The following is a 27,120-nucleotide window of genomic DNA, read 5'->3' as shown; positions in this document are numbered from 1 at the left end:
TGCATAATTGTGTGTATAATTGTGTGCATCTGTATTAAGAGAAAGAATGACGGTGACCTTAAAATATGACAAGCAGAGCAACTCGGCGTAGAAAGCTGGTTGATGCCACGACAATAGAGTCGACAAATAACCAATAAAATATCCCTTTAGGGTGGGACCAAAGAAGAGGATGAGGACACTGCCCTAATAAAAGATGCACTTTAGTCCCAGCCAATGCCACCGGTGCTGTATCAAGTTTTTCCTTTTGGTCGTGAGCCGGAGGCAAAACGAAACCCAAGGCAGGGGACTACCACTCACAATGAGCTTTTGAAATGAGTTCCAATAGCCTACCTTTTAGAGTAAGAATATCCTCCTTGATATCCGTGCTAAATTCTACCGGGAAAAAAAAAAGTGGATCTGGCGCGACAACTTCTCTTCATCCTGAAGACTCAAGCATTCTTCTTCTTTTTTTAAACCTCTGCCAAGGAGGTTGTGTTTATGCCATCGTTTTTGTTTGTTTGTCTTTTTTTAAACCAATATTACTGGGCAAATTTTAACGGGATTTTGATGAAATCTTCAAAATAGATTTGTCATACTGAAATGTTGAACAGGTGATTAGCTATTGGTGGTGACCTGGGCCATGCCATATGAGTTCATATAAGAGGGATGTTTAAAGGATGCGTGTACAGTTCTATGGTGTCAGCGATAGTGGCGAAGGCGGATCGAAGTTTGCGCTTTGCCACCGATCTTTATTTCACATTGAGGCTTTTTTCCCCACGAAAAGAGCTAATACCGCGAACGGATAAATTCCTTGGGAAGGGGAAAAGCAAGCAGAAAGAAAAAAAATGATAACTGTGTCGCTTAAAAAACAAGCTGAAGTATTCGAGGAAAGAACACCAGCTCGACATAGACAAGCAGCAACTGTTCCGCTTCTTACGGGGAAAATAATCAGGCCGGCCCCCGGATCTCTCAGCCTGCTCTCTCTTCAGATTCCACATTAAAACTCGGTCGATGGGAGTCGCTAAAAATATATCAAGACTCCGGGAAATCTAAACGATACGTGGACAAATATGGCGTTTTGATCAAATTTGTAAGCCCTCGAAACCTGTCTGGGGCGGCTTGCCTGGGATGGTAATGGTATTCCTTATTAGGTTAAATGCTCCCCTTTTTTTTGAAGGCATGGTGTCGTTACGGCGAAGAAAAATAGCTGGGACTGTCAACTGAGCGCTGCATGTTAATGTGTGCTCTTATGCTAGCTCGCCATGAAATGTAGCTCTTCAGACATCACGTTTCATCGTCTCTTCCCCAACCTTCCTTTTTATCATTTTTGTAAGAAAACTGTCAGCGCTCTCTTCATAACTACATTCGCCGATAAACGATACTGCTTTCAACAATCCATCTTCTCTCCTTCTATCACATTCGGCTCCAAAACAAAAGCGAAGCAATGTAAAACGAAAGCATAAATGAGATGTTCAGAAGTTCAAGAAGTGGAAAGAAAGCCTGGAAGACAACATTATGTCTTCATGTACGCAGACAGCGCTGTCACATTACTGGAGAGTCTTCTGAAAATAGCAACAGCGGAATTTTACGATGTATCCCTTTATGCCTATGGTAAAAGTGTATTTGCTTTCCACAATTGCCAAAGACAAACAACGTCAGCGAAATAATGGGATGTAAGGTCCAGTGATTTAGAAAATCGTGACATACACGGCCAGCAAACAACGACAACAGAACAAATTTTGACCTTAGGGAAGAAATCAAGCCTGACGAGTTCAACAAAAGAGTTCAACTGGCCTCATCGAGACTGAATCCGCAACACAACATAATATCTATACGTTGTTATATAAAATCTTCCACACATCCCGCCAAAAAACAAAAACTATATAACAAAACACCCGAAACGAACAAACATTTCGACAAAGAGCAAGGACAAATTGTGGGAAACGTGAATAGAGACAAAAATCGTGTGGCCACTTTAGTGATGCAGCCCTATTCTCCTTATACGTCATTATGAGAAAGATAAAATTTCACAATGATAAATAATTCAACGATTGTCAATAAGGATGTTAAGACTCCTTGATAGACCCCAAAATCAACCCAGCTACAGAATAGCGTGCTTTCTAAAGTGCCTAAAAACAACGTTGTTTACACTTGGTGTGTATAGATTTAGTGAGTCAACAGTTCGACTCGCTTGTCCTACCATCTTCTCACGTTGACAATATTGTATACTAGTAGATTTATCAATGTACCTCAATCTAAGTACAGCTGGAGTACTGAAGAATAGCTCGGTCATGTACCGGAGTCTCTACGATATAGTTGTTTAAAAAAAAATTGTTTTGTGAGTTACTGTCCAAGGCTCTGAACTGGCGCTCATGCATTTGATACACACACACACACACACACACACACACACACACACACACACACACACACACACACACACACACACACTTGTTTTGCTTTTAAATACTAGTGATATTCATTGAATTTCATAGGCGTTTTCACATCAGCCCGATGTTTCGAAATAGCGCGCCATTTTCTGACTTGGGAAATTAACCCGATCACGAAACAGCACGCTATTTGATAATGTGAATACACATCAGGGCCCTAATTGATCGAGAAAATTTCTCGAGTCCAACTCGGGAAATTTCCGATATAGCAGGATAATTAATGCGAACTAGCACGCTATTTGATAATGTTCGGGCAGATGTGAATAGGAAATGAAATAGCGCGCTAATTTGCGATCGCGAAAACTATCTCGGGCTTGGATTTTTATCGGGCTGATGTGAAAACACCTACTGAACACTTCAAACATAATTTGCTTGCATTACATTCCCTGAAAATTCTTACAACATCATAATCAATCATCACAGAGAGAGAGAGAATAGGCGTTTTCACATCAGCCCGATGTTTCGAAATAGCGCGCTATTTTCAGACTTGGGAAATTAACCTGATCACAAAATAGCGCGCTATTTGATAATAATGTGAATATAAATTACCGCGCTAATCTTATTGCTCTGATAGAAAAAAAATTCTCGAGTGCAACTCGGGAAATTTCTGAAATAGTGGGATAATTTGCGAACTAGCGCGCTATTTGATAATGTGAAATCGTCTCAAGAAATTAGCGCGATGCATCCCATCATGCCTAGCGTGTGTGACCCGCTAAAGCACGCGCTCTACTGGTATACCCAACACTGTTTGCGCATGCTCAGCTGTCGAATTAGCTCGTAAGAAATTGGGGCTAATTCTCTTCGGGCTGATGTGAATAGGAAATAAAATAGCGCGCTAATTTGCGATAACGAAAAATATCTCGAGTTTTGATTTGTATCGGGCTGATGTGAAAACGCCATATGAGAGCTACAGAGAGAGAAAGAGAGAGAGAGAGAACTTAACAATACATGAAATCTTATTTAACCCCCATGACATCGTGATCTTATTTTCATCTGCCGTAGGGATAATAAATCTTGCATTCCAGGGGGTGTTTCACAAAGCTATTCTTAAAGTTAAGAAGGACTTAAGAACGACTGGTGATCAGTTGTGATGTGCTATTCTTTTCAAAATCTCAATAATTCAGCACAAGAACTGATCACTAGTCGTTCTTAAGTCCTTCTTAACTTTAAGAACAGCTTTGTGAAACACCCCCAGGATTTGAAGAAACAAAGTGCGAACATAATTTCACGTTACAACTGTATTCGTAGCAATTTAACAGAACAGAAAAATCCTATAGATGACACAGAGTAACGAATTCATCTTACCCTCTAAACTTGTACAGCTCTTGACTTTTTAAATGTGTACGATTTTTTTTTCGTAAAAGAGAGAAATGGAGAGATATCTTATGCAAATTCATACCATGTATACAAAATTTATACAAAATCTACATAAGTCTTACAATACAAAAAAAACCCACCTTGATCAACTTGATCAAACCATAATGCAAACAAGTAGAAAGATAAGTTTTCTTGGGAGACGTAATAAACATTGTAAGTGTATTAATTGTGTCTTTAAAATTGTTCCCACTAATACTCTGACTTTAAGCTTACATGGGCATCGTATTATTCAGGCCCAAAACATTTGTAAATATTGTGATTTCCTTTGAAGTAATAAAAACAAAATTACAACAACAACAACAACAACAACAACAACAGCAACAACAAAATATTTTCTCCAGCTGCTACGCTCCTGAGAGACGGAAATTTCAATTTCACATCTCCACACACGTGTCTTTATTTAATGTGCGTTTTTTTCCTACCAAGAGAGGAAATTTTACGTTTTTCAGCCACTTTCTGGCCAAATACACGGATTAGGTAAGTCACTTTGCGCTTGCCCTTTTCCCCCACCGCCATGAAACTTAGAGCAAACAGCTGCCTGCGCACAATGGTGTGATCAAATGGAAATTGAAAACTTTGAATTTAACCCCTTTCCACATTTCCACTTGTCAATCTTATCTGTTCGATGGAATTAAAAACGGTGGTTTTGGCGCCTCCAAGCCAGCACTGCTTGAGAAGAATGAGAGGGAGAATGTGGGAGGGGGAGGGGCGGGGAGATAGAGAAGGAGAGGAGGTAGGAGTTAGAGAGAGGGAGAGGGGGAAGAGGATATAAGGGGGAAGGAGTATGAACTATCTGATGTTGAAATGTTGATGGGGCTGAAAACTATGATGAAAAAAATGATAATAGATAGGGGCTATTTTTGCTGTTCGGAGGACAGGGCTAATGTAATGCGCGGCTTACGGGATTATGTCATTATTAAGATGGATTGAGTATCAGCAGCGGTTTTGGCCAAAATTAGTCCACGTCAGAGACTGATAATCTGCGTCGTCATTCATACCCAGGATGTTGTGAAACGGAAGACAGAGGGCCTACAGCAGTTTGGTCACAGTCCATTTATCTCTTCTGTTTGGGCGCATGGAAAACGATCGCGCTGTTAAAACGCATGCGGCATTAAGAGCTACAGTGGATAAGATGGCGCGGCAACCTTTGAATATTCTTAGGGATCTTGCACTGCATCAGACGAAATCCAATTACTAATGTTCTCCTGCTTTGTTTTTCTTTTAACTGAAAACCATTACACAGATGTAGAATTAGGTTATGAGATCTCAGGTTGACAAAGAGAAACGATTATCTAACCTGCGAAATTTTAAACAATGATATTTATCTTTTTCTCACACCTCTTGAATTCCCGACCGACGCTTCATCAAAATGCCTCAAGTTGATAATCCATCGTGTGTTCCCAATCAAGTAAAATCAATGAAAATTGAATGATATGCATCGATTATATGAAGATGTGACCGAGGTGGGCCTCCAGTGTAGACAAAAGAGAATCACTTTTCGTCGACATTCCAGCTAGAATTTGCTGTATGTAGTTCCTCCAATCCACCAAAATACACTGTACTAATGTGTGGCTACTTACAACTGACGAACGTCTGGCTAATACCCTTTTAGGGGGACGCAACTTACCTTCAGTCACTCCGCCCTTTCCGAAGCTGTTTCATTGCCCCTATACATGTCATCCTTGTACTAGTCCGTGTAACCACAGACGACAACTTGTGAATGATAGTGGCCTTGTTGTTTTACAGACCTATAGCTTCAAAACGTTTTATCCGGGCTGTAGTCAAAAAGTGTAGAAGTCTCGAATGAGTCAAATAGTATGTGCAGAAGTGCTACATGAAAATGTTTCACTCAAATATATTATTGGGGGATACAATGCCCCACAATGTCGTCCTCTTGTACAATAATTGATACCAGTCACTGAACGCTGAACTCTCTTAAGCTTCTTAGAATGTAATTCTCCAATAATGTCCCATACATGAAGAACACGTTATGTTAAGACTACCAATTGTTGTCTGCACTTTACCAAAGGGATTTTTTTGTTTGTTTCCCGACGTGATTGCAACAGCTTCTATGCTCCAGGCCAAAAAAAAAAGAAAAGAAAAGAAAAGTGCACCAGTTTGGCACGAGATTCCATCCAGCTATCCGCTTTCCACATTTTCTTCAGGAAGAGACGAATATGCCAACAGCATTGGCTTTCACAAATATTTACTCTCTGCCAACCTCACGAATGATTCATGTCCAGGAAACGGTGCAATACTGGACGAAAAACAGCATTTCTTGGTAGAAGTGTTTTCCGGAGCCTTCACTTCCCCCAGCGTCAACTCAATAAATCTGACCTTAATGTGAAGTCTTATCCATTATGTACAGTGAGTTATACTTAATTACCAGAAAGAGAGAAAGTTGGGAAGAGAAGATATACAGAAGGAGGTAGATATACGGATAAACAGGAGAAGAAGAGGAATTAAATGAAAAAGTAGAAGACAGACTGACGGACAGATATAGATAAGAGAGGAGAAGAGAGAAACAGTGTGTGTGTGTGTGTGTGTGTGTGTATTTGTGTGTATGTGCGTTCGTTTGTAAGAGTCAGAGTGAGAAAAGAGAAGGAGAGCGATGGGGGGGGGGGGGGCGAGAGAGAAATGGAGAGAGAGAGAGAGAAGAAAAACAAGATGTATGTTTCTGTTAAAAAGTATAGATCCACTTACATTTTTATTCATACGCATACATACATACACACATTGCCTTCAAAACTTTTATACAATAACCGTCTTTTTAGACATGAAATTACACTCACTCATATCTTTTTTAAACCTCTAATTTATCATACTTATTGATTTGACATACATTTACACACCTGCATACACGCACATCACACTCAACACGATGATGACTCATAAATGAAGTAATGTCATGTATGTACGACATTGATATTGATATGAATACCAATTCAATTCAATTCAATTCAAAGGTTTTATTTTCACTTCTTTCAACAGAATGTACAAAAAATATAGATTCGACATACGTTTGAAGGAATGATACATAGATAGCAAAGGATAACATTTGTCAATAATCATTACAAATTTAGGCATTTTTCATACAGACATATTTATACATTCTGCCATATTGTATATCTTTTGTATGTCTGTCATGTCTATGTGTCTATGTTATGCCTGTGTTCTGTTTGTATGCATTCTATGTATGTATAATACTACTTACGTATGCATATATATATAACATTAAAGACGTATACGTATGTAATTTGTATGCACGCAAAAAAAAGATCCAGATTTGGACGATAGAATTGACTTGAAGAAAAAAGAGAGATCAAAAAAGAATGCAATAATTGTCCTTGTAACAAAAATGCCTTTCGAAGCACCCGATTACGGAAAATTACACGTACATCATGTATTTCGCCAGAGATGGAAAGCCTTATAGAGACAGCCACACGTAGAATAAAAAGAATCAACCTTGTGTTCCATAAGTCCTCCTCGAGGAAATGAAACCTTGGTCGATGGAGACAGAGTTCAGCCTCACAGATATCATCAGATGGTGTCATATTTTCAGGGTATGAAGTCGCGCACTGAAATCGTTTAACCTCGGTGTTTTGACATCGCGTTTACGTAGGCCCTTTGTGTGAAAAGCTGAGACAACCCCGTTTTTGTTGCTACCCAACTAACGCTCTCAGTCCCGTCGGTAACATTTCTGCGTACCATGTCAATCTCATTCTAAGGTGATGATCCTGAGAAGGTTGATAATGCTTGAGATAAAGAGAGTGAGAGAGAGAGAGATAGAGAAAAAAAGTGAAGAATTGGCCGAATTACCCAAACATTTTTCAAACATCTTACACTATGATACGACTATTTTTCGAAGAGGTCATTTTAAAACGCACTGGTTGAAATACTATCTTCCCCGTTGTCTTAATCAGCAATGGATTTAACATTATGAGACCGGTTTCCAAGTGTGCAAATTTTAAGCGGCCAAAGATCAACGGTTGTGTAAAAAAAAAAATAGATAAAAATAAAAACGCTCTCACCGATGGTTTTATGTTTGCTCATATTCATACGCATTTTGCGGGCCCCAGATTAAAGATCGTCTTGCCGTTGTCCCTCGTGACACAAAGATTGCTCGGCTTTGAAAGAATATTTTGCTGTGAAAGGTTTGTCCAGACCGGCGTGATCAAACAACAAATTGCATTACCACATCCCTTGTCACAGCATTTCAACAAAATCGATGTACACGTGCACGAGCGCCCTGCGAATTAGAAGCAAGTCGCTGACCAAAAGTAAACGAGCAACCAAGAAAATAAATAAAGAAAAAAAACTTCAGTGAATACTTTCCATGTATGTATCTTCTTTAAATTCGATCGGACTGCATCGCTGCACGCGATACTGATTCTATGAACTAACATTGATATTTGTCTACGGCAAGAGAGAAGATTCAACGAGCCAAGGGAAATGGAGAATGACAGTTACCAGATCGAATATGAGTATCATTGCCATCAGGTATAAGAGAGGTCAGTTCGATTCAAGTATCATTTATTTCCGGCGAGGGAATTGTAAATGATTGAAAGTCGATAGAAGTGCACATCAGGTCAGGTAAATTCCGCTGAGGGAGGTGAATGGCATTTAGTATCTCCATCTGCATGAGACAGTGACAATGACCTCCTCCCAACATAGCCACCTCCTCAACACCTCCCTGTCCCTATATCCTTTCATTATGAAGATACTATAAAGCAGCTTAAGTGCACACATCATCAAGTCCTGCTCACACCTCTTCCTGTCCTTTTTGCAATGATATTATACCGTGCAAGATCTGCATTGTCGAGAACTCCTAATTCATCAGCACAAAGATCTGCTATGTGGCGCCATGACGCTAACCGCCTGTTGACCACGCCCTCCAATGCCGAAATTGTGATGTAAGCTTTCGCCATCACACACACACACATATACACACACCCGTATGTGTATATATATATATATACATTAGCTTTTCTTTATTTCATCCTGAGCCATTTATTAATCAATTAATTATGTGTATAAAGGCACAATATGCCTAGGCACAATGGTGTACGTGAGAGCCAATGGTATACATTCATATCAACTGCATGAGCACGATATTGTCTACTACCAGTTCTCCTACATGATGTTGCAAAGCTTTAAGAATAATCAATAATCTATTAATCATCATAACGTGAAATGCTGCAGCTAAATTCCATTTATAACCTTAGTTTCAATATTACGCTACTATTCCTTAAATACCATGATTTCTATGGCTGTCATTTAGGATTACTATTTTGTAGGTGTTGTACGCATTCAGCCATATCAGAGAGTTTATATCCAGAAGTACAAAATTTCTCTATCGTCTCACCCTGTAACCTGCAACAGAACCATTGCAGGTGTCGGCGCTGCAAAGATTTTGTTGACATCGCCTTACACGAGGGTCATCGCGTAAAGCAAAATATCACATTTACTGCTGCCTTATCGAGCGCCTTGAAGATGCGCAATGTCGCTTTCTGCATGTTAAAGCAACAAGTGTCCCGTTTCCCGCGCTTTTAGTGTGGTCTCGCAGGACCGAAGTGTCGCTCGCGTGTCTAGGATTCCAGCTTGAAGTGGAGGTTCTGTGTTTGAAGCGGACTGCAGCAAACATGTACATTCTGTATAGATTTCCCAGCCACAACTACAACACCAACGAGACCGGAGTGAAACAAACAGCACTGTTAGAGTGAGAAAAACACCTGTACAATGAATAATAATATTGTGCATCAGTGTCAACATCATCTGGTCAACATTCCCCCCTTTTTTTTTTGTCCTTCTGTCCATTATATACCCACTATTTACACACACACACACACACACACACGTACACTCACTTTTTTTTTCGTGAGTGTGTGTATATCAGTAGGCCCTATTTCTTTCTCTATTTCCGCCTGTATTCTTTTAAAAAAATATCTATAAATGGTCATGCTGGGACAAATTTTGATAGCGGGAATATGAAACGGGTGCACGTCACCAAACCGACACCTACGAGTCATATAGCTCACCAGTCATACAGCCCACCAGTCATACAGCCCACAAGTCATACAGCCATGAGCTATAAAGCCCACGACTCATATAGCCCATGACTTCGACACTAAAGCCAAGAGGGCCCACGAGACCGACATAAGCTCCGTGTTGTAATGTCGAACTCGAGGGCCTTATTTGCCTACCAAGTGTCGAACTCATGGACTGTGTGACTCATGGGCTGTATGACTCATGGATTTTTTTTTTCAATGTCGATCTCGTGGGTTGTATGACTCTTGGGGATGACCCCTAATGATACAAAAACTGACGCGCTTTCCATCGAAACTAAGAAAAGGCCCGTTTTGAAATTCTTACAATCTGCTGTTGAAGTTTTAATTGCAAGAATGTACAAAATGTTTAATGGATCTACATGTATATAATTCTCGTCGATTTGATAACAATAATCATAGCCATGACAGCTTACAATATTAAGACGGCAAAACACATTGAGTTTTCTGAAATCAAACCAACACCTACCTGAAAAATAAAACAAACACATAATATACAAAGACAAAACATACGTAACACTGACACGCTTGTTTAACCCTTGCTGTGCTGTATCATTCCCGTTCACTTTCTTGGTGGAACTACACAGTGTGCCTTTAAGGGAATTCTAATACGGAACACGCTTTCTTATATGCCATTAAGATGCACTCGACGCGGGCTCCCCCTTGCTTTTCGTTAGCATTTTGTTTATTCACGCTAGTGCGCTTGCACCAGAGACAACAACAGCAAAAACAGACTCGTCTTCAACGCACACTCCGTTTCTACTCTCCGAATGGTTTACAAGTCGTAATGCAAATCATTATTCTGCGCAAGAATGATTAGTTTGTTTGCCTGTACAGTGCCCTGTTGTGGAATTGCGAATGGAAAACATGCCCCAAGGCGCGATCCGGTCATGTAGCCACTATCGCACGTTGCTTTCCAAGGCAAAAACTTTTGACATTATCGTTAAATCGGCGCATCTTCCGGGCAGGCCTCGGTTTCCACCGAGGTAACTGTAGACTCTTGTCGGGATTGTGATTCCCGCGCGATACGTGCCTTGTGGTCGGCTGGCATTCGACTCTGCACGGCACTTTCCTCCCGTCCCGTCCATCGATACCAGGCGTAGAATTTCACTGCGTCTCAGCACCTGTAGAGCTGTATCGACCGCCGCCAAAAAGTAACTTATCATAATGAGCGGGAGTATAACTCTTTGAGTTGAGCACGTTCGGTGCGACAGTGAACCTCTGCTTTTATAGTCAACTTCGGATTTCGAAAAATTACCTATCTCAATAGTGAGATGTACATGTATGTATGTGTGAATGTTTGTATAAAATGTGTGCATTTCGCGTGTATATACTAAGCAGGCGACTATGAATTTCATTGAAATACGTTGAAGATTGTTCTTTAAAACATGTCGCGTAAACATTATACTTCATTCATCTTCATTCGTTCAACTTCATTTTATCTTCAAGTCCAATGAAATGTGCAACACACAATATCGCACCTAATGTGTGATCAGTGCAGACATTATATACGAATGCAACTTTTGTCACACAATAATATCGTTTGTGACTATCAAATAAAAGTAACAATATGTATCTAACTTTGATGAGAAGATTTTTTTCATTCTTTATAAACGGTGGAAGCTGCTACAATGGACGTCTAGGAAGTTGCAGCTCGGATCTACAGAATAGATGGAAGGAATAAGAAAGAGATAGGATTTGAATCAGATAAATCTACGATAGGTGCTGTTGTAGTGCAATGAATATAAAGACCATGTACTGTAAATCACGAAGTCCGTTGTTCAAGTCCCCTGGCTGGAGAGGCTGTACCCCCAAGGCAAAGCAACTTATCCTCATTGGCCATAGTTCTCCAGGGAAGACTTTTTAGCGCCGTCGTTGTTTGGTTACAAGTATTCATTGCTTCCTTGGCGGTCATGTAAAAAAAAAACCCAATCAATTCAAATCTGTGTACAAAGGTTAAGTTTCTCCTTCTCATCTTGTATCCAGAAGTATAGTACTTAATAAGTGACGTAATGCATTCTTTGAATGTCAGATAGTGGGGGGGGGGGGTCAAATGCAGTTTGTCAGTCCCATCATGCAGCACTTACACAAATGCTTCTTGACGTGTTTTGCGGAACAGCTTCACTTTGTGGGCGCTCCCTGCTTCGCACCGCATGGCGTTAGAGGCGTATATAGGGTTTATTGGCATAATAGTCATTTATTATGTGATATTGACCATAACAGAGAGACAGACAAATACTTAGAGATGGATGGATAGATAGAGAGATAGATAGATGGGCACTAAAACGCTGAAGCATAATATCTTCGCTGACAAGGTAAATAAGAAGTGAGCGGAGATGAAGCTGGCTCCACAGTTTGCCATGAGGCTTAACAGAAAAGCCTTCATGGTTCAGGATAAGGACAACAAGCTCGTTTATGCATTCCTCGTGTATATTAGCTATTACGTGTAAAACGAAAACTCGCATCATGTTTAGGATGAAAGTTTAGATCAAAATCGGACCGAGATTAATAAGTTATGGAAATTCAATAATATTATAAATGCATGCGTTTGGCAAATAACTTGGCAACTATCACTGAAACTCTTGAATACTTTAATGCGAAGGATTGAAATTTTTCTTTAATTTACGTCAAAAATTAGAACGTTTACTGAAGATATTTCCGAAGAAGTAGGCCATATTACAATCACCACTCCGTCTATAATAGATTGCACGAAAAAACCGTGAGCGATGTGACAGGTGTGTGACGGATCTAAATTTGGAATTCATCAGCTTATTCTTAGCCTGATTGAAATAAACCTCTCACAGTTCCATTTCCATGACTTTACTCTATGTTATGATCTATCGAAGTCTACTCGATGATTGAGGGCTTTTAAATGTCCTCTTGCATTATTAGGTGTGAGCAGCGGATACGTGCGCTTTTCTCATCATTGTTGCTTCAGTATCAGTGAATAATCGCCGAAAAAACAAAAATACAAATTATACAAAAAACTCATCTTTTGCTCATTCACATTCATGATAAAATGACAATGAATCCACTTTCAGGGACTATAGTTGAGATTCAAGTGGCTGTCTATTACATTTGCATCGAGTGATGCGCGAATCGTGCCACCAATAAATTTCAGATTAGGATGATTTTTCCACAAGCCAGCCGAGGACTGCCAACATCCCTCCAGCCATGTCAAGGGACCGGGCTGCTCTCATACGGCGCCACAAGGAAAGGTCATCCCCTAAAGGTCGGAAAGCCAACAGGTTGGCGTCTCGTTCCTTGAAACAGAAAATGCCAGCGAGTCAGTGGTAATGCATTTAAAAAAGTAAGCAATCTCGGCGAGCATGGGAGGGGGTGGCGTGACGTCGGTGGGGTGATGAGGAGGAGGTAGAAGAGAATCCCGTGAGAGGGGCAAACATTACATACCCAACAATATGTTGTCTTCCTCTCCCTCGAAATGTGACTATTTATGGTGCCTGGTTGGATGAGAATCCAACAACAGCAAAGACAACAACATGAAGAAATGTCCCTGTCTCTTTAAACGACATCGAAAACACGCATCGCGAGCATCTTGGAATGTCATGGTATAAATAACAGGAGGAGAGTGTTGAGATGGTGCGAGACGGGAGATCATCTCTGTTTGACAGAATAGTAGGAGGCGTGAAAACACGGACACGAGGGACGAAATCCGCCAGGGGAAATCGCAGTCAATTACCTTGTTTTCCCCTTCCCGATGACATGCGCCGGCAGTTATCTCGAGATTACCGACAGAATGGCGGTCTGAGAAGAGGGTTAAAAATATCTCCGTGGTTTAATCTGCGACAAATCATGACGAGTTTACAACTGTGAAAAAAGACAAGTAAAAATCTGATATCCCCTGGTGTCGTCCTGGTGTCCCTCTGGTGTACGTCTCCCTGGTATCTCCCTGATGTCCCGTTGGCGTCTCTCTAGTGTCCCTCTGGTGTCCGTCCCCATGCTGTTGCCCTGGTGTCTTCCTATCTACCCCTGGTGTCTCCCTGATGTTGTACTGGTGAATTAGAGTACCTACATATAGATTTAATAGTCTCTATATGCAGGTACTCTAGCAATGGTGTCGCTCTGGTATCCCCTGGTGTCCCCTAGTCCCAAGTACAACCATGTCATGTGCCTGTTGCATTCCTCACAGGGTTGTGTCTTCTGCGAAACCACTGCCTTGCAAGTTGCAGATGGAACACGAATAAATGTTACGAAAGAAGACGGAAAAAACATTAAGCGATATTGTTCGGGGTTATTTGTTTTGTGTTTTTTTTTTTTGTTCACTTGCTGCTGCCTCATAAGTGTTCAGTAGGAAATGAAACGTGATTTTTCCCATTTTGGGGGGATTATTAAATTTTAATGACTGAATCAGGTGTTTAGTGTTATTACTGTAATTTCCAGCAACTTCCATAACAGTGCTTGCGGAAGAGCTGGCAGTATCTCAAAAGACCATGGGGTCAAAACGTCAAATCTTAAAAAATAACCAGCTCCATAATTGATATAGCACAATATCAGCCACGTTAAATCTTCATGTCTGCGACGCATTTTCTATCCAGCATCACCAATCGAGACATGAATTACAGGCTTTGAGAAAAGACCGCCTTTCCTCTCCATGTATCTCATCATTTTAAACATGGCTGCACATTATGCGCACACACGTGCAAAACGAACTTAAAATATCCAATTTTATCATTCAAAGCGTAGTGAGGGTGATTAAAAGAGTTCTAGGCGGGAGAAAATAGCCGGCATTTTCTATTTATGGTGGATTTTATGACGATCAATCACGTATAATGCGAAATGCAACTAAACCTCCGAATAACACTGGAGTACAGAACTAGCCACAAAATTTTCATTTCTGCGTCAATTCTTGTGAATTCTGAATCCGGTCGTGAACATCAGCGCAAGGATGAGAAAATTGACTCTAGAAATATCCCAAATACCCCGCAATTCAGAGTATAGTGCACTTTTGTCCTATACTCTCAATTGCCAAGGAACACTATTCTTCAGAAATTGTTATCCTTTGACGCTAGAAACGATTAGAATATAATTTGTCAACATCCTCCTTGACGCGAATAAAAGTGAAGACACGAACTGCAACTTATACGCCTGTGTCGTGTCATCATAAACAATGGAGCGTGCTTGATATTTCTTAAGCACTTTCTTTAGATGGACTAGAAATAACTGGACGACTACTTTTCAATAATGCAACCAGCTCTCTTACCAACTCTTCATGACCTGCCTGTGTTTCGAAAAGATCTACTTACATGAGCAAGCAAATGATAATGCATTACATCGTAGGCAGAAACTGACGCATCAGTACCGCGCACTAATGACCAAATCGGACGAGATGCACTGCGCAGGCGTGGTTGGTCTGCTGCCGCTCGTAAAGCTTATTCGCTGCCTCGTCTGAGGAGCACGTACCCCAGGAATACAAACGTGATGCGATAGAGCAACAGTCAGTTTCGCATTGTGAGTGGAGTCGACCGGTGGCCATACACTTCTCCGCCACAAACGCGACACATCCGTGCATTCCGCTTTCATCTCGCCATGCGCTCGTCACATGGATATTCGGATTAAATCAAGATTTTCAAGATTTAGAATATTTTGATTACCCTTTCAAGCGCCAGACATGTACTGTGTACAAACTATGCAGAGTCGCCTTTGCTGAACACGGGGAGAGTGGCTGGATATCTGCACAGGACTTCACCAAAGGAGTGACTATTGATGATCTACTTATGGTGGTAATACATCGACTAGCCGTAACGATCACGTGGCTTTGTTCAGCAGGCAAGCTATTTGGAAAGACAGGTTTATATCATTCTTTCCGTCCATCTTCAATTTGATTATGAGTGATTGATTGCATTGCACCTGGTAATGATGTTACTAATTGTCTTCATTATCTTATATCTTTCACTCACCATTAATGCAACTCTGCCGAGAAATCATTGTTCACAAATGTTCGTCTTCTCAATCTGAGCCAGAAAAAAAAAAGGCTAAGCATTTAGGTATGACATCGCTAAAGTAACTTTTGTATAATTGTATAATTGTATTTAAATGTATTGGTTTAAAAGGGAACATTATTTTCGATTCCTTCGTTTCATCACCCAGAGTTTGAAAAGAAAAGCGTATTTCTCAATGAAAAAAAAATGGGGAGTCAAGTTTACCATAAATTCGGTTCAACAGATGTCATGCAACCTTTTCCGTTTTACAACACGTATAGTTTGAAAGCATTAATGGTGGTGTACAGACGTCCAAAGAATAATTGCCTTCGTGCAGATCCGTGTGGTTGATACATGATTATTCGTCGGATCAGGGTGCGTCCCGAGGAGCGGGAAGAGGAGGACGGGATCCGAGCGTGTGTTCGAACTTCCAGGCTTGCCACTCCCTGATTTAACTTCATCTTTTATTTATAGTGCCATGGATGTGGTATGAGGAGATGTGAATTTAGAGAATGAAGGAAGCCGAGGCGTTCGAAGCCAGAAAAAAAAAACCAAAGCCGACATGATTATTTCTTTGTGTGCTTTACCGATTGACAAAGAAAATCCAATTATAGCTTGGTACACTTTGTTCAAAGTGCATGGCACGGAAAAAAAAATAAAAGTATTTCACCATAGGGAGCGAGGTTAGAATAGATTTAGGCATGCTTTTCATGCAAGAGAGAGGGTATTTAAGGTGAATTACGTGGATTTTGATGTTCATAAGAAGTACCAAGTTGTGAACGTAAAGATAAATGTTATAAAACGACCGGAATAATAATGATGATAAAAAACACAATGCTTAAGTTAAGAACACACACAAAACACAAACTCGCATCTGTGTATGTCGATGAGTGTCTAGGTTAATTTCAGCAAGGGAAATGAGTGGGTATAGGGGAGAAGAAAATGAAGAAGAAGAAAGAGACAGGCAAAGAGTTACAAAAATGATATTGGATAGTGGGTAGGGGGGCGAGAGAGAGAGAAGGGGAGGGGGGTGGGAGAGATTTATTCTGTTCCGCGGTCATCGCCTGCGATGCTGGCATTGAGTTCCTTCACCAGCCTACCAAGATGGCCGAAGCGGTTACTTGCGCGTCCACAAAATGTCACGAATGGGAGTATGCATGTCTTTCTGCCTGCTATGAAATGCTTTTCCGATGACATAATCAGACTAAAGTCTGGGACAGGTCGCTGCCTATCGATCCACATAGCAAACTAAACAGCAACTGTCGCTGGTTCTTCTGCGTGTTTGTGTGTGTGCGTATGTGCGTGTGCAGCGTGAGGATGATTATTTGCGTGTCTCAGAAAATCTGTAATTTCACTTGACAAGTATTGATTTTTATGCCTGTGCCAATAAGTTTGAGAGGCTGATGATAGGTCGCCATGAAATACAAAAACAAAATTGTATTTCTTATTCTTTCCTGTATTTCCTTTACAAGATAATATTCTGAGTAAAGTAGACCACAACAGTAACTCGACGGTAGCAAATGTAGTTGTGCCCAATTTTCAATTTCAGATTCAGTGCAGGTTTATTTCCAGCAAGCAACGTGACGTGGGAGCAAAATGAACTCAGATGTATGACTTCATTCTTATGCATCAATCAATCCTATTACTGCAATTGTTTCCAAAGTCTAATCCTTGACGGACGATTGATTGCCTTTGCAGAATAGCTCAGACATCAACGGAAGATGTAGAAAGGGACTTCAATAAAGAATGAATGATAATTATACCAATCTTTTGTATTTTTGTTCTTTTTGCCTCCAGGATTCTAACCGATGGATTTCTGGGCTTTAACCACAACAAAGGATTCTTATCAACGGATTAAATCACGCTTCAGTCCAGGACAGTGTGTGTCGTGTGGGAATACCTACAGTCTCCTTCGGATGTTATAAATCTGGATATATACTATGGAACTTCTGCACATTTTACTCGTGTGTCTGTGTAGTGGAGAGAGCCCGTATTGATTTCTCTGCGCACACTTGAAAAAAGAGCGGATAGCGCCACAGCGCGTTCACTTGGCCGCACTCATTCCCAGCACGTGCCACGACATCGTTACGGTATTTATGGATCCATAAAAACCATCCTGGGCACAACTCTCCGAATCGATATCAGCTAATTATATATCGCATACGAATTGCACCCCACAGCTGCTCGCAATCTAGCTCGATAGATCACAACTTTAGTTAACTTTGGTCGTTTTCGTCGTTATGACAACACTCTCGCAATCTTTGCGTCTCTGAAATAATATTGCTACTTAGCATAAATGTACTAATCGATCACTCTCATCTAAAATACATGAGAAGAGCTAATATCCGGGGAGTCATCGGGGACAGGAATTTCTTTCTGTTGCCTTATTCCTTCACACGCTGATTGATCCGTCGATTTTTTTTCTTGGCCTCCCGGTGGTCTTAGTATGACACTTGATGAATTTCATCCGCTGTTTGCCCTGGAGGCTCCTTTGCAGTGCGTATGACACAGTGCGAACCTGCATGTTAGACGTAGCCCCTATCGAGCCCCAGTCCGAGAACCGTGCGGAAACATCTGCGTCAGAAATGGACGCCTGCAACGCCCAGCAGGTCGAGGTGTGGCTCGATGCCAACCGAGATTGGTTCGAGGAGTACTTTCTAAAGGGGCCGAACAAGAGCCTGGCTCAAAAATGGCTAGATATGCACAAGGAGGACGAGGTTTCTTCGCCTCCCAGCTCCTCCAGTCCCGCCAACACGGCCAGTCCGGCAAACACGGCCAGTCCAAACTCGCCCAATCAAATAAGCACTTCGACTCTGCAGCCACTGCAGCCCCTGTCTCCGCGAACGACGCGGAGAGTGACAATGTCCGAGACAGAGGATAAATCGGAGAGTAACTCGTCGGACGAAGGAAATGCGAACATCCCAGTTAGACCGCGATCTGGGTCTAGGCAGTACCTCAGGCAGGACTTTGCGAAGGCACGCTCCAAGACTGTCTTTAGCACATGGGCGGCTGGCACGACTACGCACGAGGGATCTATGCAGTTGGAAACTGAACCACTCTCTCCCAGGGAGAAGGGTATCGCTGAGGGCCCTGGCAAGGGTTTCACTGGTAGGAGGAGACTACGTCGTGCATCGACCGTTCCGCCTCCGCAGAACCACGCGAGCACCTTGAGCTCTCTGCTGGAACCCCGCGTGAGGCTTCCCCATCGTACGAGTATCACGCACGAGGCGAAGCTCCAGCTGCGATCGGCAAACGAGCGAGAGTTCTTCCTCGCCTTGGTCAAGGACATTTCTCACGATCTAGACCTCAATAGCCTTCGGCAGAAGATCCTCTCGAATGTGAACATCTTGGTGGATGCCGAGCGAGTTGAACTCTTCATTCTGGAAGGACCAAAGGGAAAAGAAGTTTTGGTATCGAAGCGTTACGACTCGTCTTCAGGAGCCCCTACGTATAGGCCCACGGATTGGTTACTTGGACTTGGCAAGTCGGGTCCAGAGGGGTCTGTGACCGTGAAAGTTGGAGAAAGTCTGGTCGGCAAAGTTGCAGAGACAGGTCGGGCTGTCAAGATATCTAGTCCAGTTGAGGTGAGTCCAGTTGAATATAACATATGTTTACTTGCTTGTTTGCATTCATAATTATAAACCAGCGCGAATTGATCGAGAGAGGCTTAAGCTTTTAATGCAATTAGCGCATATCATATCATTCAAATCGCGAAATCTTCTTGTGATCGGAACAGGGTTGTAGTGGTGTGATTTCATGTATTGAGCCAGTGGTTACATCAGAAACTTGATCCGCGGTTTTCACATTGCTCTTTGCATGCCTTGAAAATGATAATGGAATTTAAAGTATGTAATTGGCTTCTTCTTATACCTTGCGTGCAGAAGTATCGGCATACACCCACCTATTCGCTTTCCATGTATCGGACAGATGCATTCTGGATGTCTGTACTGTCGAGATATTGCTCGGCAATCACACATACCATGACGTCGTGTATGATATACACAACCGTGAAAAGCTGTGAAAAAAAAATCTACCCTAATCATATTGTGATAAGCCATTGAGGTGTTACATTCTGGGCATGTGCAGATAGAGGTCATGTGAGACATGACGACATAATGAAGTTCCAATGAGAGCTGTCATGGAAAACGCATGGACGGTTCATCACGTTGCAGTAGAATGATATTTTAAAACACTCGAGGGAGCTTGTTAAAATAAATACAAGTATGATTAGGTAGATGGGTGATATGTAGCTTAACAACTGTTTTGTTCCGGTGTTTTCAAGATTCGGGGTAATTTGAAACATGTGAACTGTTGTCATGTTAACTGTGAACTGGTCTAAACTGATGATAATCAGTAAAGACCAGTATTTGTGGGAATGATGCTCCAAGGTTCTCACAGAGATGACTCCAAAACTTTCAAAATTCTGACTCAGGGATGCTCCCAGAAAAATACTTCATTCATTCGTATTAGTGTAAAATTCGATAAAACTGCAAATATTGCCTTTCGTTTACTTTTTAAAATAATTTTCTCCTAATGTAAATCATATCTGATTTGAAGTAATCATGCGCTTGGTCGGCCAACAAAATATGATGGAATGATTAAGATGTATTTTTACATTCCTTTTCTTTACCGTTGTGTACATTATCTATGAGGTGAATTGGTCTCGCTTTCTGCCAGTAACCGGGCAATTAGTTAGTTACTGATTACTCCAAACTATATTGATATTATGAAAAGTGGCCGTCATATATTCTTTTTCTTGAAGAAAAATGCATAATAAGAGCTGGATTGTAAAATCTGGGCCCTCTAGACGCTATAGCTCCTTTAAACGAAATAACATCAATGGGTTGAGATTTCATAGCTATTTACGTGATCTTCTTTAGATATGAAGATAGAAATAGGTTAGTAAATACTGATCTAGGTCTTGTAACTCTCAAATGAGCCTGATCCGTGGCTGGTGCAGGACAAGTATTCATTCTTATAAGTTTGAGTATTTTGGCATGTGTGTAAAAGTACTTTCGACAGGCAGTTGTAACGTTATGATCAACTTTATTTGACATGTGGCAAAGAATAAACATGTCTGTAGTCAGTATAGAAATATTATCGAAGGTACGGTAAGAGTATTTCCAGACGGCATAATTATGATAGAAACTGGCTGTTAAGATACTAACACAGAACCCTGCTCTGATTAGCAGAAGCGGGGGGGGGGGGGTGTTGATAACACACGGTCCCATCATGGCCTAAAGTGTTATGACATTGGAACAAACGCAACCGATTATCACACGGTTCATGATGTAACATGCTCGTTAAGAGCTTTACCTCGTGTCACATATAGAGATGCTTGAACTCGGAAGCATGTACGAGATAAGTGGAATTTCAAGGAACTTCCATTACAGATTATATTCTGTAGCTAACGGCCATCTGCATATGAAATTTGGCGGAATAACTTTGAGTACTTGCCATAAGATGCTTATACTATCTCCGAACTCTGAGAGCTGAAGGTCATCCTCTCACAGCCCGGAGCAAATTCCGGCTTTGATAACCATGTAGCAAGAATCGCATTTAGAGCTTTGTGGACTCATGCTTAGCCCGCTTCCATAATCCACAATTCTTTGTCTCCGTATTCAGTCGTATCTAGATACGACAGTGTGACATCATAACCGACAACAGGTTCAGAGACAACAGACTTGCATGTCGACATATGCCCATGGCTCATCATATAAGTTACACTCCTTACAGAGCACCGGGAATTCCGAACTATAAAACGTAATGAATATAGTCAGGATCGGTTTTCAACACTAACCCCTCCTGAACTTTGAAAGCACCATAGAAGAGTTACGCAGTAAGAAGCGATGGGCGTTGTTACGATTGTAACGGACATTAGTTCTCTGATACATGCTATTGTAAGAACATCAGAAGATGGAGACGTGACCTGTACATTCCATAAGTCTCTGAACTTAAGTTTCTTTCTGTCATTTGGATCTCAGACACCTTGTGGCCTGTTCAAGATAGTGTTCAAGTACGACGTATAGGCCCTATAAGCTTGATGTACGAAGCGTATGGATACGAGAGCATTCAGGCACGACGTGCAAGTCGTATGAATATACATTGTATGTTGAACGACGCTCAAACTGTCGTTTCGATATACAACGTATCAATATAGGGCCATTCAGGGACATAAAAACGTACGTCGTATATTTATACGAGAAGTATCTAGTCCGGAAGGGGGATTAGTAATTACACTGACTTCCATGTTGTTGTTTTTTCGAATCGACGTAATGAGCAAAAAATGTTAATAGATAGCTGCATTTCTCGCTTAAATTATCCAATCGAGAAAGTGCTATGGAAGGTGTAACTACCTTTATGTGCCTAATTACCTGCATGTTTGATATGCTGCGAATATAATTTTGTGACTGAATGGGACCTTTTCTCATTTGACTAGCTTTTGCCCCCCCCCCCCCCCCGTAAAAGTGGGTATTGTTGCCATTACATAACGCATGCACACAACAAGAAACACTTGATGAAGTGGTTCCAAGGACAACATGTTCATGGTCATGTTTATGATACTTATGATAATGTCTCTCTTGCCCGGACTGGCCTCATTAGAGTTACCTATGTCTACACTGCCCCGTCACTATCATTAGCCCAGCACTGCCAGTTAGGAATTTGTAAGAAGGGACCTGGTGAGGGAGCACTTTCCAAAGATCCACCGAGAACATGGAGAAAGAATCGAATGCTGGACTTAAGAGCCCAGGCTATTTATCACTCTTCCATGTGCATAGAGTACAGTGGAATTGCTTTCCCCCTGAGGTCTCACAATGAGTTTGCCTCGAAAGAAATTCAATTTTCTAAATGTATTTTGCTGCTCGACAATTCCACAGGGTTCCGCAGAGATATCTAAAGAAAGTATTAGATTTTGTGGGCAATGTATATAAGTCTGTCCTTTTATTAACCTGCTTCTGCTGTACTACTCAACCTTTAGGGTATTGTCAAGTCAAACCAACTATGAGATGACTTATTAAACATATACATACATCATTCGATACACACAATACTTATTCCAAGTTCTTTTCTTGAGGAAATGATATGACGAACATCATGGCCATTTTGTCTTGTAATTTATACAGAGTATATTGTATACTTGTGGTTTATAGCGTCTATCCGGGGTGCTGAAACTACAACAGTGCTCTAAATGGAACATGATTATAACCAATAGAAATACTCGCAGTTTTGACTCGGTGGGAGTGTTGACCTTTGTCCGAAATCAATAACTACACTAGATAGTTTTGCCGCAGACATAGTCGTGAAGAAGTGTAGTTCTTCATCTAGTATTCTATTTAATCACCCTCCACGTGGGGATTTCTACGATGATTGTTGCTTAAATGAAGTACCTCGTCATCCTCTATAGGCAGATGCTTCTACACTTAATGAGAGTCTTTAGACACCGCTAGTTAATTAGATTCTACAAGAATGCTTCGATTGTTCCCCTGCTTGTGCACGCACTTATTAATATAGACACATGGAGTAATGAAGTACGCACGCTTGCGCTAAAAGACAGGGCTTTCTTCATAAGATATTAAAAAAGCAACAAAAACAAAACCGATTAAGAATCAACGCTGGCGCCCCAAATGATTTGTTATCGTAGGTGATGAAAATCAAACACACGAGGCAGGTTCCTATACAACCTTAAAATGTCAATTATGATTGAAATATGCTTATCTTATACATTTAGGGTGAACATTATCTGGTAGGTACTGTCTGAGCACCATACAGTCGTCTCATTACTGCCTCATAATAAACATCGTATTCTCTTTATTCATAAATGCTTCTATACCAATCGCGAACTGATCCTTAAGACGTATAAAGGCTTTCTTTGAATTACCTCATTTGCATGTTATTATTCAAACGCCTTAATAAAGATAGAAATCTCGGAATCTTCGATTTTGTGTACATTTTCTCCCCAAGATTACGTCTTTATCCCTTCTTGTTTCGGTGTAATCCTCGAACTAAGTGATTTTTATGTGGGCTGCGCTGTTCCCCCGTCGAGGTTTGATTAAACCAGACTTCACCCCCGCATTTGAGATGCCCCGCAGCCTCTGCGATGAGTATCGCTCACAAATTCAGTTATGGTCTGATGCTCATCATTTTTTCCACCGACGACTGAACATATCCTAGCTCGTCTTACGAAGACAGGCGAAAAAAAAATCAACAAATGAAATTACCTATCAGACGGCATATCGTAAAGACAAACAGGAAAAAGATTCTCGTAATACATAGAGGATAAGATTGGGAAATTATTATTTTTTATTCCATCCCTTGTTAGAACGTCAGCCACACATCAACAAACAAACACACACACACACCCACACAAAGTCCCCTCGTTTTGTCTCTATATATCTGTTGATGTCAGGATGTCGGAATCCTTAACTGATTTTGTTTTCATGAAACTTACGAGCCGATTTCTTAGTGCTCAGACTGTGAGAGTTATACTAGAATCATGGAGGTTGATGGACCTTGGCGGAGCAAATAATCAGAGTCTCAGTGTTAGCAATATTCCCTTGTTCTTACATATTATGTACAAAAATGAGAAAGCAATTACCCGCCCAACGCCCCAAATACCAAATTATTGGAATGAAATTCTCAGACGACCATTACTCATTACGCAATAATCAATTTGCATACAATAACGAGTCCATCATGGCGCGGTCTGGAGGTGACTGCCTATTTTGTTCTCCAAATTGTCACCAGATCGCATAATACTGAATTTGGAGCCAGAAATCCACTATAACACCCAAAAAGTCTGGACGGAAGTATTCTGAAAGAGAAAAGACAATGATTGCCTATCATAACGACCCCTGACATAAGGGCAAGGATGTGTCCGGGGTGTCTGTGTAGGGCTAGTAAGGATTCTATTAGTATTAGTTCGTGTAATTCGGTTTTTGAAATTTCGCTTTTTATGTATATGAATTGCACATCAATCATGTTAGTATTCTATTATGATTTTGGGGAATGCACCCTACAAGCCTTGCTTTAAAAAAATTCTCCCCATCTCCACCATTTTCATTTACTCAAAATGTTTTATTTTTACCTTCCTAATTAATTGCATACTTATATTTTTATTGTACATTGTAATGTCAATGCAAACATTTCCTTTCTGTAAAAATTCATAATGTTTTTCTTGGAGATGATGGAAATGAATGAATGAAAAAATGAACTAATATAAAAATACACACTATTTTCAAAATACGAACTAAAGATGAGTAAAAGAAATACTATATAATGTCGTATATTAAGACATCTGAAGCTGTGACAGGATGAGAAAGAGAGAAAGAGAGAGGAGAAGGGAGATAGATAGGTAGATAGAGAGATAGATAGGTAGATAGATAGATAGATAGGTAGGTAGATAGAGAGATAGATGGGTAGATAGAGAGATAGATAGGTAGATAGAGAGAACGATGGGTAGATAGAGAGATAGATAGGTAGATAGAGAGATAGATGGGTAGATAGAGAGATAGATAGGTAGATAGATAGATGGATAGATAGATAGATAGATAGGTAGATAGAGAGATAGATAGGTAGATAGATAGATAGGTAGGTAGATAGATAGATAGATAGGTAGATAGAGAGATAGATAGGTAGATAGAGAGATAGATGGGTAGATAGAGAGATAGATAGGTAGATAGATAGACAGATAGACATATTGAGCCATACAGGGAGGGGGAGACAGATTGACAGGAAAAAAATTCGGCAATTTATGGAACCAGTCAACATCGTTAAGAGGGGTCTAAGTGGAGGGCAAAGTACTTTATTATCCCGGCTCATGATTATGCAAGATGAACTCTAGAGTGAAGCTTGATATAACCCTTGATGTAATTAGCCGTATAAATATCAGTCAGGGCATTACCGTCATTGCCTTTCCCTAATTCGTTCCAATGCATGTTTTTATATAAGATGAGGATATTCGGCTTATCTTTTTTTCTTCAAATCTTACACTGCCCACGTCCTCGTAACTAGGATGGCCCACGAAGAGGAAATTGACCAATCGAATTAATGATAGAGAAAACGAATTTGATGGGCGTATGAAACTATCTGACTTTTACTCTCTTCTCTCCTTCTGTCTCTCTGTCTATGTATCTATCTGTCTATCTGTCTGTCTATATATCTATCCATCTATCTATCTATCTGTCTGCCCATCTATCTACATACCTATCTATCTATTTATCTATCTATCTATCTATCTATCTATTTGTCTATCTATCTACCTATCTATCTTTTTATCTATCTATATGTATATATCTATCCATCTATCTATCTGTTTGTCTATTCACCCATGTACATTGTATGTTGGGGCACTTGGGTATACAGAATATAAAAACTCTTGATTTTGAGTTACTGGTTCCACGTTCGAGTCTTGCCATGTGCGTAAGTCCTGGGACATGACAATATTTTTACCCACGATGTCCCTCTCGACCCATCAGGAGTAAAAAAAAAGGTAATGCTGGGGTAATAACCATCAATGATGGTATAGGGCCCTCTGGAAGAACATTGCTAAGATAGGAGAGGTTAGGGTAAGGCCATTATCAGTAGTATTATACCTATCTACATATCTATCTAAAAATCTATCTATCTATCTATCTATCTATCTATCTATCTATTCTATATATCTATTCTATCTTTTTTTTTTTTTCCCTTCCACAGGGTGTTTTATTCATACACATATTCAGAAAGTCACATTTACAAATAATTTTTTAAATACAAAACATCGACAAAGAGTGGCCTACTGCACTTGTACATATAACATATAACTTATATCATTTTTTTTATTTTATTGGCAGAAATAACCCTGAAAACACTATGAATATCATGCAATTTTAATATTCAAAAGCACTTAATAAATAAAGCCCATTTCTTCACAAAAGTTTTTTCTCTACTATTCATTTGACTTATACATTTTTCCATCTCAAAATAACATTTTATCTCAGATATTATATGTTCGAATGACGGAACGGTCTTTTTTAATTTCGCTGAAAAAATTTCTCTTCTTATAACAATCATCATACAGTTTAATGCACTGTTGTTGAGACCATATAATCCGAATAACTTGTGTTGGTTTGTAAATACAATTTGTTTATCTATCTTCAAAAGTAACCATCGCTCAAACTTATTCCATATATTATTTGAATAAGGACATGAACAGAATATATGCATTATGGTTTCCTCACTGTCATTACAAAACGTACACTTTTTATCTGTTACAAAACCAAATTTTAAAAGAGCATCTTTCATATATAATATTCTATTGAGAATCTTAAA

The 27,120-nt window shown here is 40.4% G+C and overlaps 1 protein-coding gene across 1 annotated transcript in view; it reads left to right on the top strand.

Annotated features, from left to right (window-relative positions):
• Positions 1-27,120, top strand: part of LOC139710112 (dual 3',5'-cyclic-AMP and -GMP phosphodiesterase 11A-like) — a 138,106-nt gene that overhangs the window by 5,958 nt on the left and 105,028 nt on the right. Inside the window, exon 2 of the mRNA XM_071622045.1 lies at positions 17,608-19,394. Within this exon, the coding sequence (XP_071478146.1) occupies positions 18,267-19,394 (1,128 nt within the window). The 5' untranslated portion in view covers positions 17,608-18,266. The remainder of the gene's footprint in view (positions 1-17,607; positions 19,395-27,120) is intronic.

This window comes from Diadema antillarum, unplaced genomic scaffold, assembly GCF_040938485.1.
Source record: "Diadema antillarum isolate AM-2024a unplaced genomic scaffold, OU_Dant_1.0 seq00001501_RagTag, whole genome shotgun sequence".
Lineage (NCBI taxonomy): Eukaryota > Metazoa > Echinodermata > Echinoidea > Diadematoida > Diadematidae > Diadema > Diadema antillarum.
Note: the sequence above shows the minus strand (reverse complement) of the source record. Positions and strands in the feature narration are given on the sequence as shown.